Below are 16,604 nucleotides of genomic sequence, written 5' to 3'. Positions count from 1 at the left end.
GGGGAGGGGTGTAGGGGAGGGAGGGGTCACAGATTTGGGGAGGGGTGTAGGGGAGGGAGGGGGTCACAGAGATGGGGAGGGGGGTAGGGGCAGGTGGGTCACAGAGATGGGGAGGAGTGTAGGGGAGGGAGTAGGTCAGGGGGTGTAGGGGAGGGAGGGGTCACAGAGATGGGGAGGGGTGTAGGGGAGGGAGTGGTCACAGATTTGGGGAGGGAGGTGGTCACAGAGATGGGGAGGGGTGTAGTGGAGGGAGGGGTCACAGAGATGGGGAGGGGGGTCACAGATTTAGGGAGAGGTGTAATGGAGGGAGGGGTCACAGAGATGGGGAGGGGTGTAGGGGAGGAGGGGTCACAGATTTGGGGAGGGGTGTAGGGGAGGGAGGGGGTCACAGAGATGGGGAGGGGGGTAGGGGCAGGTGGGTCACAGAGATGGGGAGGAGTGTAGGGGAGGGAGTAGGTCAGGGGGTGTACGGGAGGGAGGGGTCACAGAGATGGGGAGGGGTGTAGGGGAGGGAGGGGTCACAGATTTGGGGAGGGAGGTGGTCACAGAGATGGGGAGGGGTGTAGTGGAGGGAGGGGTCACAGAGATGGGGAGGGGGGTCACAGATTTAGGGAGAGGTGTAATGGAGGGTCACAGAGATGGGGAGGGGTGTAGGGGAGGAGGGGTCACAGATTTGGGGAGGGGTGTAGGGGAGGGAGGGGTCACAGAGATGGGGAGGAGTGTAGGGGAGGAGGGGTCACAGATTTGTGGAGGGGTCACAGAGATGGGGAGGGGTGTAGGGGAGGGAGGGATCACAGAGATGGGGAGGGGTGTAGGGGAGGGAGGGGAAATCACAGAGATGGGGAGGGGTGTAGGGGAGGGAGGGGAAATCACAGAGATTGGGAGGGGTGTAGGGGAGGGAGGGGAAATCACAGAGATGGGGAGGGGTGTAGGGGAGGAGGGGTCACAGATTTGGGGAGGGGTGTAGGGGAGGGAGGGGTCACAGAGATGGGGAGGAGTGTAGGGGTGGAGGGGTCACAGATTTGTGGAGGGGTCACAGAGATGGGGAGGGGTGTAGGGGAGGGAGGGATCACAGAGATGGGGAGGGGTGTAGGGGAGGGAGGGGAAATCACAGAGATGGGGAGGGGTGTAGGGGAGGGAGGGGAAATCACAGAGATGGGGAGGGGTGTAGGGGAGGGAGGGGAAATCACAGAGATGGGGAGGGGTGTAGGGGAGGGAGGGGTCACAGAGATGGGGAGGGGTGTAGGGGAGGGAGGGGTCACAGATTTGGGGAGGGGTGTAGGGGAGGGAGGTGGTCACAGAGATTGGGAGGGGTGTAGTGGAGGGAGGGGTCACAGAGATGGGGAGGGGTGTAGGGGAGGAGGGGTCACAGAGATGGGGAGGGGTGTAGGGGAGGGAGGGGTCACAGATTTGGGGAGGGGTGTAGGGGAGGGAGGGGTCACAGAGATGGGGACGGGTTGTAGGGGAGGGAGGGGAAATCACAGAGATGGGGAGGGGTGTAGGGGAGGGAGGGGTCACAGAGATGGGGAGGGGTGTAGGCGAGGGAGGGGTCACAGAGAGAGATGAGGAGGAGTGTCGTGGCCAGAGGGGGTGACTGAGATGGGGAGGAGGTGGTCAGTGGCAGTGTGAGTCTGTTCTCCTCCTCGCTCCCCATGTTCAACATCCTCGGCAGGTTTGTTGGGAGCTGTTGTCCCGTGGAGGAGGTGAGGTAGGGGCGCCGGGGGAGGAGGAGAGAGTGTGTGGGAGATCTGGACATGGTCCTTCAGTTGTACAGAGGTCAGGGGGCTGGAAGGAGAGCTGGATGAATGGAGATATGTGGTGTAGGTTTGAGCAGAGAAAAGCAATGTTGTTGAGTGTGGTGTCCCGGTCAAACACACACATTCACAAATTCACAGACACACACATGGAAACTCACACAGACACACACACACTCACATGGACACACACACAAACTCACATGGACACACACAGAGAAACTCACACAGACATACTTACAAATTCACAGACACACACAGGAACTCACAGACACACACAGAGAAACTCACACAGACACATACACTCACAAATTCACAAGGACACATACACAGAAACTCACACACACAATCACACACTCACAGAAACTCACATAAACACTCACACTCACTGAAACTTACAGACATGCTCAAAAACTCACAGACCAACACACACTCACAGAAACTCACGTAGACACTCAGAAACTGACAGTCACTCACACTCTCACATATACAGAGACACACTTCGCAAACTCAAACACAGACGTGCTCAAAAACTCAGACCAACACACACTCACAGAAACTCACACACTGACAAACTCACATAGACCCACACTCACAAACACAAATAGATACACTCACAAACTCATACAAACACTCTCATATACACTCACACATACTCCCATAGACAGACACTCAAGCAAAAACAGACACACTCAGAAATTCAGACACACTCACACAGAAACTCACAGACACAAACTCAGAGACACACAGACACACTCACAAACTCACACGCACACAGACACACATACACTCACAAACTCACAGAAACTCAGACATACACACACTCATAAACACACACAGAAACTCAGAGAGACACACACTCACACAGAGAAATTCACGCGCACACACACGCACTCACAAACGCACAGAGAAACTCACAAACCCACAGCCACACCCAAACACTCACACGCCAACTGACAAACTCACACAGACACAGAGACACTCACAAACTCACACAGACACAGAAACACTCACAAAGACATCCGTGGCTGAAAGAAGGCCAAAGTTGGGAGCTTAACATCAAAGAATGTACTTTGTATGGAAAGGACAGGCAGGAAGGCATAGGCGGTGGTGTGGCTCTGTTGGTAAGAGATGGAATTACATCATTAGAAAGAGGTGACATAGGGTCAGAGAATGGTGAATCTCTGTGGGTGGAGTTAAGAAACTGCAAGGGTGAAAAAAACATTTTGGGAGTCATATATAAACCTCCAAGTAGTAGCCAAGATGAGGGGTTGAGATTGCAAAGGGAGCTAGAAAATGCATGTATGTCACAATTGTTTTGTGGGACTTCAATATGCAAGGGGATTGGGAAAATTAGGTTGATGTCGGATCTCAATGGAGGGAATTTGTTGAATGCCTACAAGATGGCTTTTTAGAGCAGCTCGTGCTTGAGCCTACTCGGGGAAAGGCCATCTTAGGTTGGGTGTTGTGTAATTACCCAGATCTTATTAGGGAGTTTGCTGTAAAGGAGGCGCAGTGATCATAATATGATTGCATTCATACTGCAATTTGAGAGGTAGAAGCACAAGTTACATGTATCAGTATGGCAATGGAATAAAGGGAATTACAGAGGGATGAGAGAGGAGCTTGCCCAGGTGGATTGGAGGAGGACTGGTGGGGATGACGGCAGAGCAGAGATGGCTGAAGTTTTTGGAAATAGTTCACGAGGCGCAAGCTAGATACGTCCCACAGAGGAAGAAGTTCTCAAAGGGCAAGAGTAGGCAACTGTGACTGACAAAAGAAGGAATGCATAAAAACCAAGGAAAGAGCATGCAAGGTAGCAAAAGTGAATGGGAAGTTGGATGGTTGGTAAGTTTTTAAAATCCAACAAAAGGCAACTAAAAAAGCTCTAAGAAGGGAAAAGATGAATTATGAAGGCAGACAAGCTAATAATATAAAGCAGGATAACAAAAGTTTTTTCAGTTATATAAAAGGTAAAGGGTGGTGAGAGTTGATATTGGACCACCGGAAAGTGATGCTGGTGAGGTAGTAATGGGGGACAAAAAATGGCAGATGAACTTAATGGGTACTTTGCATCAGTCTTCACTGTGGAAGATGCTATCTGAATGCCAGAGGTCTGTAAGTGTCAGGGAGCAGGAATGAGTGCCATTGCTATTACAAAGGAAAAAGGGTCAGGCAAACTCAAAGGTATGAACGTGGATAAGTCACTTGGACCAGATGGATTACATCCCAGAGTCCTGAGGGAGATTGCTGAAGAGATAACAGATGCATTGGTCATGATCTTTCAAGAATCATTTGATTCTGGCATGGTCTCAAAGGACTGGAAGATTGCAAATGTCACACCACTCTTTAAGAAGGAAGGAAGGCAAAAGAAAGGAAGTTATAGGTCAGTTAGTGGTTGGAGTCTATTATTAAGGATGAGATTTCAGGGTACTTGGAGACTAATGATCAAATAAGTCAAAGTCAGCATGGTTTCTGTCAAGGGAAATCTGGCCTGACAATCTGTTAGAGTTCTTTGAGGAAGTAAATGGGCAGGGTGGACAAAGAAAAGGCAGTGGATGTCATTTACTTGGATTTTCAGAAGGTGTTTAATAAGGTGCCAAACACACACTCACATCGATACATACACACTCAGAAACTCAGACACACACACACACTCACTGACAAACTCACACACACACAGTCTCAGAAACTCACATACATACATACACACACCCACAAACTCACATAGACACAGACATATTCGCAAACTCACATAGACACACACACAGTCTCAGAAACTCACATAGACACAGACACACTCACAAACTCAGACACACACTCTCACAAAGACAGTCAGAAACTCACAGATAAACACACACACTCACAAACTCACATAGACACACACACTCACAAAGACACATACATATTCACAAACTCACAGACACTCATATATGCATAGATGCTCACCTACACACACTCCCAAACTCACATAACCACCCACACAGAAACTCACACACCCACATTCACAAACTCACACAGACACATACTCTCAAAGTCATATAGACACACATATTCACAATCTCACACAGACACACACATACATTCACAAACTCCCACACACTCTCACAAAGACACAGTCCCAAACTCACACAGACACACACACACACACATACTCATTCTCACAAACTCACACATTCTGAAACACGAAGACACACACACTCACAATCTGACACAGAGACACACATACTCTCACAATCTCATATAGACACGGGCACAGTCACAAGCTCACATAGGCACACACATGCTCACTCTCAATCTCTCTCTCACATGCACACATACACTTACAAACTCGCACACATTCTCACCTCCAGTTGAACTCTGTTTTTTTTGTGTTTTTCCCCGAGCTGTCACTCTGTGGTTTTGTATCGCCATGTGCTCCTGTCCTCACTCCTGCTCTGCTCCGGCCCCTGTATTACTGAGTACTCCGTCTCTCACCTGTTTCTCATTGTTACCTGTATCGCTGCCACCTGGGTCTCATTGTGTTCCACCTATCATCTGCCTCTCTGTGTATTGTCAGTGTGTTTCAGTCCTGTGTTTTCACCTGTTTGTTGTCAGATTGTGCCAGTGAATTTTCCTGAGCCTTTCCAGCATTCGTATCTGTACTCTGTCCGTCTGAATATCGACTCTGCCTGTTTCCCGATTCTGGTTTTTGGATTTCTCTGGATGTTTTGATCTCTGTCTGAACTTTGACGCTGACTTTGTTTGCACCTTGGGATTTGTTACTTAGCAGTACTGGGTCTGTGATTGGATCCCTGCTCCAGCGTCCTGACACACAGACACCCCGCCCCACACACACACACAATTCGGCTCTCTGCTGTGTGCTGGTTCTTCCAGGTCTTCGGTCCCTGCTGAATCTGCTCCTACCTGCCCGAGGAGACTCCCTGCAGGTCTCACCCCCACCCCTCAGACCCTCCCCAACTCTGTCACTGATCTTGCCTCTGACCACCCTCCCTTCACCAGCTCATCCTGCCCGGACCCTCATAACGCTGACCATCTCCGCTTGCCGCACCCCCCCCCCCCCCCCCCCGCCGACCAACAGCCGCCTCCTGGGCATCAGCACTGGCCACAATCCCAGCCAGGGATAGGGGCTGGGTGTCCCTCGCACGGGGACCTGACCTCTCACATCCCCAGCACCCTGCCTCAATCTTGCAAGGACAACGACTTCACCAATTCCTAGGGGCCTCGGATTCACCGTGACCCGGCTCCCGGAAGGTTCAGGTCCAGGAGAATGAGAGGTCTTTCTGGATAAGGGTCTTTGGTTGAAGAAATACAGGCATAGACTACTTTCTAAATGGGAAGCAGGTTCCGAGGTGCAAAGGGACTTAGGAGTCCCGATGCAGGATTTCCTAAAGGTTAATTTGCAAGTCGAGTCAGTGGTGAGGAAAGCAAACGCAATGTTAGCTTTCATTTCAAGAGGACGAGAATATAAAGGCAAGGATGTAATGCTGAGGCTTTATGAGGCACTGCGAGTAGTTGAAAAGAAAGGGTGTGGCTGGCATTGGAGAGGGTCTAGGGGAGGTTCACAAAAATGATTCCACGATGAAAGGGTTATCCTATGAGGAGCGTTTAATGGCTCTGGGCCTGTACTAGCTAGAGTTTAGAAGAATGAGGGGGGATTTCATTGGAGCCTATCGGACATTGAAATGCCTCAATGTGGAGAGGCTGTTTCCTATGGCTGGAGAATCTAGGGCCAGAGGGCACAGCCTCAGGATACAGGGATGTACATTTCGAACAGAGATGACGAAGGATTTCTGTAATCAGAGGGTGGTGAATCTGTGGAATTCATTGCCACAGATGGCTGAAGAGGACAAGTCGTTGGGTGTATTTTAAAGCTGAGGTGATAGATTCTTGATTAGTCAGGGCATGAAAGTGTACAGGGAGAAGGCAGAGGGATGGGGCTGAGAGGGATGACAAATTTGCCAAGATGGAATGGCACAGCATACTCAATGGGCTGAATGGCCTCAACCTGCTCCTGTGTCTGATTATCTTACGGTAAGGATTCCGGTGTGTGGAGGAGGAATTCTTTCACTCCAGAATCTCCAGGAAGATGTCCAGTGAGGTGAGGACGGAGGATTAGAGGGAGCTGTCTGACTCCTCTTGCTGGGAGCGTGAAGCTGATGAGGCTCCCGTCGGAGGGGTGGCAGGGCTGAAGCGCAAATCGCTCTCAAGGCACGGCTTGGACTCGGTGCCGATCTCCGCCAGGGCACAGACTGAATGGGAAAGGATTTGGGAGGCTGGTCACACTGGCTGTTGCCTGGAGACTGGGAGCAGGCTGTCGGAATTACTTCACATCACTGCCAGTGCTGGCACACAGTCCACAATCCAAGGTCCCATGTCAGAGACGAATTATAAACCAGAGGGGACACGTTAAACAATGAGGGAAGGGAGGGGGAAGGGAGGGTAACGGGAGGGGGAACCAGGGGAGGGGAGAGGAGGGTAATGGGAGAGGGAACCAGGGGAGGGGAGGGCAACGGGATGGGGAACCAGGGGAGGGTAATGGGAGAGGGAACCAGGGGAGAGGGAGAGGAGAGAAATGGGAGGAAGAATCAGGGGAAAAGGAGGGAGAATCAGGGAGCGGACAGGAAATTGGGGGGAATCAAGAGGAGGGGGGATAACAGGAGCAGGATTTGGGGAAGAGGTGGGGTAGGAAAGGGAATCGAGGGATGAGGAAGGGGTAATGGAAGGGAATTGAGGGGAAGCAGGGGTAACTGGAGGAGAATAGGGAGATAGGAGGGGTAATGGGAGGTGGAATGGGAGAGAGGAGGAGTAATGGTGGGGAATTGGGGAGAGGAGGGGTAATGGGAGGGAAATAGGGAGAGAGGAGAGTAACAGGAGGGGAATAGGGAGAGAGGAGAGTAACAGGAGGGGAATAGGGAGAGAGGAGAGTAACAGGAGGGGAATAGGGAGAGAGGAGGGCTAACAGGAGGGTAATAGGGAGAGAGGAGGGGTAATGGGAGGTGGAATGGGAGAAAGGAGGGGGTAACAGAGAGAGGAGGGGTAATAGTGGGGAATTGGGGAGGGGGGTAATGGGAGGGTAATAGGGAGCGAGGAGGGGTAATGGTGGGGAATCAGGGAGAGGAGGGGTAATGGGAGGGAAATAGGGAGACAGGAGGGTAACGGGAGGGTAATAGGGAGAGAGGAGAGTAACGGGAGGGGAATAGGGAGAGGGGGGGGTAATGGTGGGGAATCGGGGAGAGGAGGGGTAATGGGAGGGATAATTGGGATGAGAAGGGGTAATGGGAGGGGAATAGGGAGAGAGGAGAGGTAACGGGATGGTAATATGGAGACAGGAGGGGTAATGGTGGGGAATTGGGGAGAGAGGAGGGTTACAAGAGGGGAATAGGGAGACAGGAGGGGTAACGGGAGGGAAATAGGGAGAGAGGAGGGAAACGGGAAGGGGAATCAGGGGAGAGGAGGAGTAACGGGAGGGGAGGCGTAACGGGGATGGGAGTCAGGAAAGAAGGGCCACAGAGGGGAGACGGAGAGGAACGGAATTGGGCTGGAGTTCTGCAGAGAGCTGATCTTACAGGGAAACTGGCAAGGATTAACGTGCTAAATTTGAATGACAGAGAAGTTCAGAACTGGTCTAAGAATGTTTCTTAGACTTTGGAAACAATTCTCTGATTACAAAGGTCTTTATAACCTGATTAATAATTGACACCAAAACAAAACCCGGTGGTGAACTCTGCTAAGAAACCTGCCGCACCCCACCCCCAGCTCCCCCTCCCCACTGCCCACGAACAATATTTGGTCCGGTGAGGTCTGGAAAGGTGCCCAGTTCCTTACTTTGACAGTGTCCAGGGGGTGACCAGCCAGAATCAGACATATCCCACCAACTCCCCCGGCCAGGAAGTTCCTGAAGGGTTTCACCCGCTCTCCTCGCGGCATCTCTGTGTGTGTCTCCTCCTCACTATGGCAGGCTGCAGCCAGGACTGGTTCCCGCATCTGTGAGCTGATAAGTGTCGTCTGAACACCACCCTTCTCCTCCCACAGACACTCCCCCTGTGTCAGCAGGTCACCCCAACGGCCCTGGTTATCCAGCACTGAGCTGGGACGGTCACCCTCTCCCCAGGGCCACATGCACCCAGAGTGACTCTACAGGACAGACGGTGTACCGGGGCTCCTGTTACAACCCCGACGAAGGTTACCCGGTACTGGACTGTCAGGGTCACGGGGAGACTGTACTGAGTGTGCGGGTGTACGGGGACACAACGAGAGTGCAGGTGTATGGGGAGACCGTACTGAGCACGTGGGAGCAATGTTCCCTCTAATTTTTAGCAGTCAGTGTGCGCAAAAATCTTACATTGTGCAAATTTTTTTCCTGTGATAAAAGTATGTGCGCACTGAATGCACGCATGGGACAGTTTATGTAGCTTTACAAAATATTTGACATAAAACTGCACAGAATAACAACAAAATGACATACATAGTTAAGTCACATACATAAAAATTGCTGGTGAACGCAGCAGGCCAGGCCGCATCTCTAGGAAGAGGTACAGTCGACGTTTCAGGCCGAGACCCTTCGTCAGGACTAACTGAAGGAAGAGATAGTAAGAGATTTGAAAGTGGGAGAGGGAGGGGGAGATCCGAAATGATAGGAGAAGACAGGAGGGGGAGGGATGGAGCCAAGAGCTGGACAGGTGATTGGCAAAAGGGGATACGAAGCTGGTGAAGGGAGAGGATCATGGGACGGGAAGCCTAGGGAGAAAGAAAGGTGGGAGAGCCCAGAGGATGGGCAAGGAGTTATAGTGAGAGGGACAAAGGGAGAAAAAAGAGGGAAAGAAAAATAAATAAATAAATAAATAGATAAATAAGGGATGCGATACGAAGGGGAGGAGGGGCATTAACGGAAGTTAGAGAAGTCAATGTTCATGCCATCAGGTTGGAGATATTTAATTTTTATCATATTTAAGTCACTCAGTTATTTTTTCTCTCTCCTGTCTTTGGCATTTACCCATTCTTTGTAAACTTTATCTCAACAAATAGAACTTCCATCTCATTGATAGCTTTTGATTCTCATTAACATGTCCAAATGACATTCACCTAAACGGTTTCTCAGCTTGTTTTTGAGTTGATTCATTACACTAAGACCTCGCTCACAGTCCGCACTAGACGCAAGAAAGGTTCCCCCAATGTCCATCAACTGTGCAAGGTCACAAAACTGTTCATTTTGAAGTACAAATGCCACCATTTGAGCAAAGTTTGAAATCGGTTTGGATTTAATTTTTTCTTGCACGGAAAATTTGAAATCATTAAACTGTCTAACTATTACAGCATCTTCAGCTAGAAAATCATGATACTTTAGACATAAGGCATTAACTTGTTCATCGCCAAATGTGAGTCACAATCTGCAATTGCAGAGAAATCAAAAGCTGCCCATTCTTGTACCTCAACTTTGATCTCCTCTGGGTTTGATCGTTTTCACTCTCGTTCATCTGCACTCAACTGTAACATGCATAGCACTTCTGTAACGGCTAATGACGGGTTCTGTTGTCTGAGCTTTTGTACACCGTTCAAATGCGATTTACCTGCCAAATGACGCTTCAAAAAGTCAAGTTTCCAAATATCATCCCACTTCTTTCCACTAGCAAATTCTCCAGCAACTTTCGCATCACAATACAAACAGATAACTCCAGTTTCTGAATCATATATAAATATTTCTCGTAGCTGAACGTTCATGACCTCATGAGCTTTCGGTGTAGCAGTTTCTACTATTTTGTTAAGCCATTCAACTTTAAACAAATTTGCAGTTCTTTTGCGCTTCACGCCCTTCGCTTCTTTTGAATTCGACATAGTGAATCAATATTTTTTCCAATAAAAACTTAGTAAGCTATCTACAGGATTTGAAACAGATCTTTGTAAACTTTATGATATGAACACTGTCCGCCAAACATGGCTGCCGCCGTGATGCAGCTGTACAAACTGGAACAGGATAGGTGAGGTGACGTAAATTAGTGACGTGCATTGTGGTATTTGAAAAACCGACTAACTAGTTAACAGAAACAGTTATCTAAAAGATTCACTCACAACACGCTGGAGGAACTCAGCAGGTCGGGCAGCATCCGTGGAAAAGATTGGTCGACGTTTTGGGCTGGAACCCTTCGTCAGGACTGAAGGAGGAAGGGGCAGAGGCCCTATAAGGAAGGTGGGGGGAGGGTGGGGAGGAGAAGGCTGGTAGGTTCCAGGTGAAAAACCAGTAAGGGGAAAGATAAAGGGGTGGGGGAGGGGAAGCAGGGAGGTGATAGGCAGGAAAGGTGAAGAAGGAATAGGGGAAAACACAATGGGTAGTAGAAGGAGGCGGAACCATGAGGGAGGTGGTAGGCAGCTGGGGGAGGGGGCAGAGTGACATAGGGATAGGGGAAGGGAGGGGGAGGGAATTACCGGAAGTTGGAGAATTCTTTGTTCATACCAAGGGGCTGGAGACTACCTAGACGGTATATGAGGTGTTGCTCCTCTAACCTGAGTTTAGCCTCATCATGGCAGTAGAGGAGGCCATGTATGGACATATCTGAATGGGAGTGGGTGGCTACTGGGAGATCCTGTCTGTTTTGGCGGACGGAGCGGAGGTGCTTGACGAAGCGGGCCCCCAATCTGCGTCGGGTTTCACTGATGTAGAGGAGGCTGCACCGGGAGCACCAGATGCAATAGATGACCCTAACAGCCTCACAAGTGAAGTGGTGCCTCACCTGGAAGGACTGTTTGGGGCCCTAAATGGTGGCAAGAGAGGAGGTGTAGGGACAGGTGTAGCACTTATGCTTACAGGGATAAGTGCCGGGTGGGAGATCCGTGGGGAGGGACTGTGGACCAGGGAGTCGTGGAGGGACCGATCCCTGCAGAAGGTGGAGAGGGAAAGATGTGCTTAGTGGTGGGGTCCTGTCGAAGGTGGCGGAAGTTGCGGAGGATAATGTGCTGGATCCGGAGGCTAGTGGGGTGGTAGGTGAAAAATCTTCTATCTCGGACACTTCTCTCCCCTTTCTCAATCTCTTGGTCTCCATCTCTGGAGACAGACTGTCCACTGACATCTTCTACACGCCCACTGACTCTCATAACTACCTTGACTATACTTCTTTCCACCCCACCACATGCAAAAATGCTATTCCCTATTCCCAGATCCTCCGTCTCCGCTGCATCTGCTCCGAGAATGAGGTTTTCCATTCCAGGACATCTCAAATGTCCTCCTTCTTTAAGGATCGTGGTTTCCCTTCTGCTGTCACAGCTAAAAGATTATTTTCAATAAATATAATTATTAACTACTAGCAACACACATCAAAGTTGCTGGTGAACGCAGCAGGCCAGGCAGCATCTGTAGGAAGAGGTGCAGTCGATGTTTCAGGCCGAGACCCTTCGTCAGGACTAACTGAAGGAAGTTATTATTAACTACTACGTTATTTTAGGTAACTAACCTTTTGTGTGCACAGTAATTTCCCTTGTGCGCTGGTTGAAAAACGTGTGTGCGCACAGCTTAGAGGGAACTATGTGTGGGAGTCACGTGATGACTGTACCAAGAGTGTGGGCGTATGGGGAGACTGTACCAAGCATGTGGGTGTCATGGGGAGGTACTGAGAGTGCGGGTGTCACAGGGAGACGGTACCGAGTGTGTGGGAGTCATGAAAAGACTACTGAGAGTGTGGGCATTATGGGGAGACTGTACCAACTGTGGGTGTCCGGAAGACTATACCAGGCACATGGGTGTCCCGGGGAGACTGTACCAAGAGTGTGTGGGTGTCATGTGGAAACTGTACTGAGAGTGTGGGTGTCACAAGGAGACTGTACTGAGAGTGTGGGTGTCACAAGGAGACTGTACTGAGGGTGTGGGTGTCACAAGGAGACTGTACTGAGAGTGTGGGTGTCATGTGGTGACTGTACCAAGTAGGTGGGAATCACGGAAAGACTGTACCAAGAGTTCAGGCATTACGGGGAGATTGTACCAATTGTGGGTGTCATGGGGAAACTGTACCGAGAGTACAGGTGTCGTGGGGAGACTGTACGCAGAATACAGGTGTCACTGGGAGACTGTACCAAGAGTTTGGGTGTTACAGGGAGACTGTACCAATTGTGGGCGTCACGTGGAAACTGTACCGAGACTGTGGGTGTCACGGGGAGACTGTACCAAGAGTTCGGGCGTCACAGGAAGACTATACTGGGCATGAGGGCGTCACGGGTGTACCGTGTGTATGAGTCACCTGGAGACTGTATCGAGTGTGTGGGTGTCATAGAGAGACTGTACTGGGAGTGTGTGTGTCATGGAGAGACTGTACGAAGTGTGTGGGTGTCATAGAGAGACTGTACTGGGAGTGTGTGTGTCATGGAGAGACTGTACGAAGTGTGTGGGTGTCATAGAGAGACTGTACTGGGAGTGTGTGTGTCATGGAGAGACTGTACGAAGTGTGTGGGTGTCATAGAGAGACTGTACTGGGAGTGTGTGTGTCATGGAGAGACTGTACGAAGTGTGTGGGTGTCATAGAGAGACTGTACTGGGAGTGTGTGTGTCATGGAGAGACTGTACGAAGTGTGTGGGTGTCATAGAGAGACTGTACTGGGAGTGTGTGTGTCATGGAGAGACTGTACGAAGTGTGTGGGTGTCATAGAGAGACTGTACTGGGAGTGTGTGTGTCATGGAGAGACTGTATCGAGTGTGTGGGTGTCATAGAGAGACTGTACTGGGAGTGTGTGTGTCATGGAGAGACTGTATCGAGTGTGTGGGTGTCATAGAGAGACTGTACTGGGAGTGTGTGTGTCATGGAGAGACTGTATCGAGTGTGTGGGTGTCATAGAGAGACTGTACTGGGAGTGTGTGTGTCATGGAGAGACTGTACGAAGTGTGTGGGTGTCATAGAGAGACTGTACTGGGAGTGTGTGTGTCATGGAGAGACTGTACGAAGTGTGTGGGTGTCATAGAGAGACTGTACTGGGAGTGTGTGTGTCATGGAGAGACTGTACGAAGTGTGTGGGTGTCATAGAGAGACTGTACTGGGAGTGTGTGTGTCATGGAGAGACTGTATCGAGTGTGTGGGTGTCATAGAGAGACTGTACTGGGAGTGTGTGTGTCATGGAGAGACTGTATCGAGTGTGTGGGTGTCATAGAGAGACTGTACTGGGAGTGTGTGTGTCATGGAGAGACTGTACGAAGTGTGTGGGTGTCACGGGGAGACACTGCTGGGGAGGAGGCAGATAAGTCCCGACTGTACCAGTAACCACGGGTTCACACCGCATGGAAGCAGGCCATTCTGCCCAACCTGTCCCTGCTGACTCTGTTGTCTAGTATGCCAGTCCCATCTGACCAGACTTGTTCCATATCCCTGCAAACCTCCCCTCTCCGTGTACTTATCCAGATGGCTTTTAAACATTGCCGGTGTGCCCGTCTCAACCCCTATTTCTGGCAGCTCGTTCCGAGTCCGTAGCACCCGCTGTGGCAAAAGGCTGCCCCCTGATGTACCTTCTCAATCTTTCATGCCCCATCTAAAACCTCTAGTTTTTCCACACCCTCCCCGGGATAAAGACGATGTACTTTCACCCTCTCTGTCCCTCGTGATCTTGTACATCTACACCATCAGGTCTCTCCTGAATCTCCTACATCCCAGGGAATACTTGGCAGTGAACTTCTGGTACCTGTGTACAACGCTCCCATCTGGATAGACCACAAAACTGTCTACTTCACTTTCACCGTTGCTCTTCTTCTTGAATGTGATCGTGGAACCGTTGGAGCCCGTGATTCACACTTCGGAGGTCGTCTGGTTGATTCAGCGCTCAGTTCGGCTCCGTTTCACCGCTGATCGCCGGTTGGAGCGATGGGGGGGGGGATTGAAACATCGAGGTGAATGCGGAGGGTAAGCCCGGCTGCCCGCCTCCTGCTCGCCAGTGGGATCAGCGCTGCTGGAGAGGGGAGCCGGTGTGGCCCGTCACTGTGCCTGCAGGGTGCTAACGGGGAGTTCCCGGTTTTAGATAGCGTGTCAATTTACAGTACGGCCTATGAACTTGTTTTGTCCTATAGCATTTAATACTCCGTGGTTTTCAATTTTTTTGTGTGGGGGGGTGGGTGATTTGGGGGTCGTTGTTCTGATTGCGGTGAGGGCAGATTTGGGGTTTGATAATCACGCTGCTGTTCTTTTTTTGTCTCGGTTTTGTGGCTATACGGAGAAGAAGAATCTCAAGAGTTGTACACTTTGCTAATAAATGAGCCTTTGAATAATGCTTTGTTCTACGCAAACTCTGGGTGTTACTCAGCCCCCTAGTCCAGGAAACGACCTGGGACATCTTCTCTGCACTAGCAATCCTGCAGATTGTTGCTGGAACAAGGTGCCCGAAGTTCCAAGTGCCAAGCAACATCTCACATAGCTGTAACAGGCCTTCCAGCCATTGATGTCCGCAGGGATCGTGGGGTCCAGGTGCACAGCTCCCTGAAAATGGCCACAGAAATAGACGGGATGCTAACTGTGGCGTACCGTACAGCACACTGCAAGTCACATTACAGTCGGATTAAACTCCGGCCAGACTTTACAGGGAGGATCCAGAGCATTTGGAGCTGGTGCAGGTGTGCACCAGGGCACTGCCTGGACTCCAGGGCTTGTGCCATAATCAGAGGACAGACAAGTGGGTTGTTTTCTCTGATGTAATGAAGGCTGGGGGTGGGGGGAGACCCAATAGTAGGTGTGTGGTCCTGTAATGTAGAGGGGTCAGCAGTAGAAAGGCTTCAAGTTCCTGGGCATCATCATCGTAGCTCAGACACAGGCCCGTCTACTCCTAGTCGACATGGTCTCCTGCCTAATCATTATGGACTCACATGCCCTCTTTTCATTCCATCATGGGCACTGGCCTCCCCACCATTGCTGACATCTTCAAAAGGTGGCACCTCAAGAAGGTGGCATCCATCGTGAAGGACCCCCATCACTTGGCGGGGGGGAGAGGGGAGAGAAAGGAGGGGGCAGAGAAAGGAGGGGGAGAGAGAGGGGGAGAGGGGAAAGAGGGGAGAGGGGAAAGAGGGGGAGAGGGGGAGAGGGGAAAGAGGGGAGAGGGGAGGGAGAGGGGAGGGAGAGGAGGGGGAGAGGAGGGGGGAGAGGAGAGGAGGGGGAGGGGAGGGGGAGAGGGGGAGAGGAGGGGGGGAGGGGGAGAGGAGGGGGAGGGGAGAGGAGGGGGAGGGGAGAGGAGGGGGGAGGGGAGAGGAGAGGAGGGGGAGAGGAGGGGGAGGGGAGAGGAGGGGGAGGGGAGAGGAGGGGGAGGGGAGAGGAGGGGAGGGAGAGGGGAGGGGAGAGGAGGGGAGGGAGAGGGGGAGGGAGAGGGGGAGGGAGAGGGGAGGGAGAGGGGAGGGAGAGGGGAGGGGGAGGGGAGGGGAGAGGGGAGGGAGAGGGGAGGGGGAGGGGAGGGAGAGGGGAGAGGAGGGGGAGAGGAGGGGGAGAGGAGGGAGGGGGGAGGGAGAGGGGGAGGGAGAGGGGGGGAGGGGGAGGGAGGGGGAAGGGAGAGGGGAGGGGGAGGGGGAGGGGAGGGAGAGGGGAGAGGAGGGGAGAGGAGGGGGAGAGGAGGGGGAGAGGAGGGGAGGAGAGGGAGAGGAGGGAGAGGGGGAGGGAGAGGGGGGAGGGAGGGGGAAGGGAGAGGGGAGGGGGAGGGGGAGGGGGAGGGGAGGGGAGGGGGAGGGGAGGGGAGAGGAGGGGGAGAGGAGGGGAGGGGAGGGAGAGGGGCAAGAAAGGGGAGGGGAGTGAGAGGGGAAAGAGAGGGGAGGGGAGGGAGGAGGGAGAGGAGGGAGGGGAGGGAGGGAGAGGGGAGGGAGGGGAGGGGAGAAGAGAAGAAAAGGCGGGGGAAACACAGGAAAAAAGC

At 51.7% G+C, this 16,604-nt stretch overlaps 2 protein-coding genes across 5 annotated transcripts in view; one reads left to right on the top strand and one right to left on the bottom strand.

Annotated features, from left to right (window-relative positions):
* LOC140192363 (mitochondrial carnitine/acylcarnitine carrier protein-like) overlaps positions 1 to 15,706 on the bottom strand; it is a 48,281-nt gene extending 32,575 nt beyond the window's left edge. For 2 of the 4 annotated variants that reach the window (XM_072250017.1, XM_072250015.1), the window contains exon 1: positions 8,583 to 8,721. In XM_072250017.1, the coding sequence (XP_072106118.1) occupies positions 8,583 to 8,684 (102 nt within the window). In that variant the 5' untranslated portion in view covers positions 8,685 to 8,721. Of the gene's footprint in view, positions 1 to 8,582; positions 8,722 to 9,239; positions 9,332 to 14,405 lie in introns of those variants that run through there. The other 2 variants (XM_072250014.1, XM_072250016.1) reach the window with 2 other exon arrangements.
* Positions 15,221 to 16,604, top strand: part of uxt (ubiquitously-expressed, prefoldin-like chaperone) — a 16,134-nt gene continuing 14,750 nt past the window's right edge. Inside the window, exon 1 of the mRNA XM_072250021.1 lies at positions 15,221 to 15,327. Coding sequence (XP_072106122.1) covers positions 15,221 to 15,327 — 107 coding nt within the window. The remainder of the gene's footprint in view (positions 15,328 to 16,604) is intronic.

Source organism: Mobula birostris, unplaced genomic scaffold (genome assembly GCF_030028105.1).
Source record: "Mobula birostris isolate sMobBir1 unplaced genomic scaffold, sMobBir1.hap1 scaffold_1216, whole genome shotgun sequence".
Taxonomy (NCBI): domain Eukaryota; kingdom Metazoa; phylum Chordata; class Chondrichthyes; order Myliobatiformes; family Myliobatidae; genus Mobula; species Mobula birostris.
The sequence above is the reverse complement of the archived record's forward strand: the minus strand, read 5'-3'. Positions and strand labels throughout refer to the sequence as shown.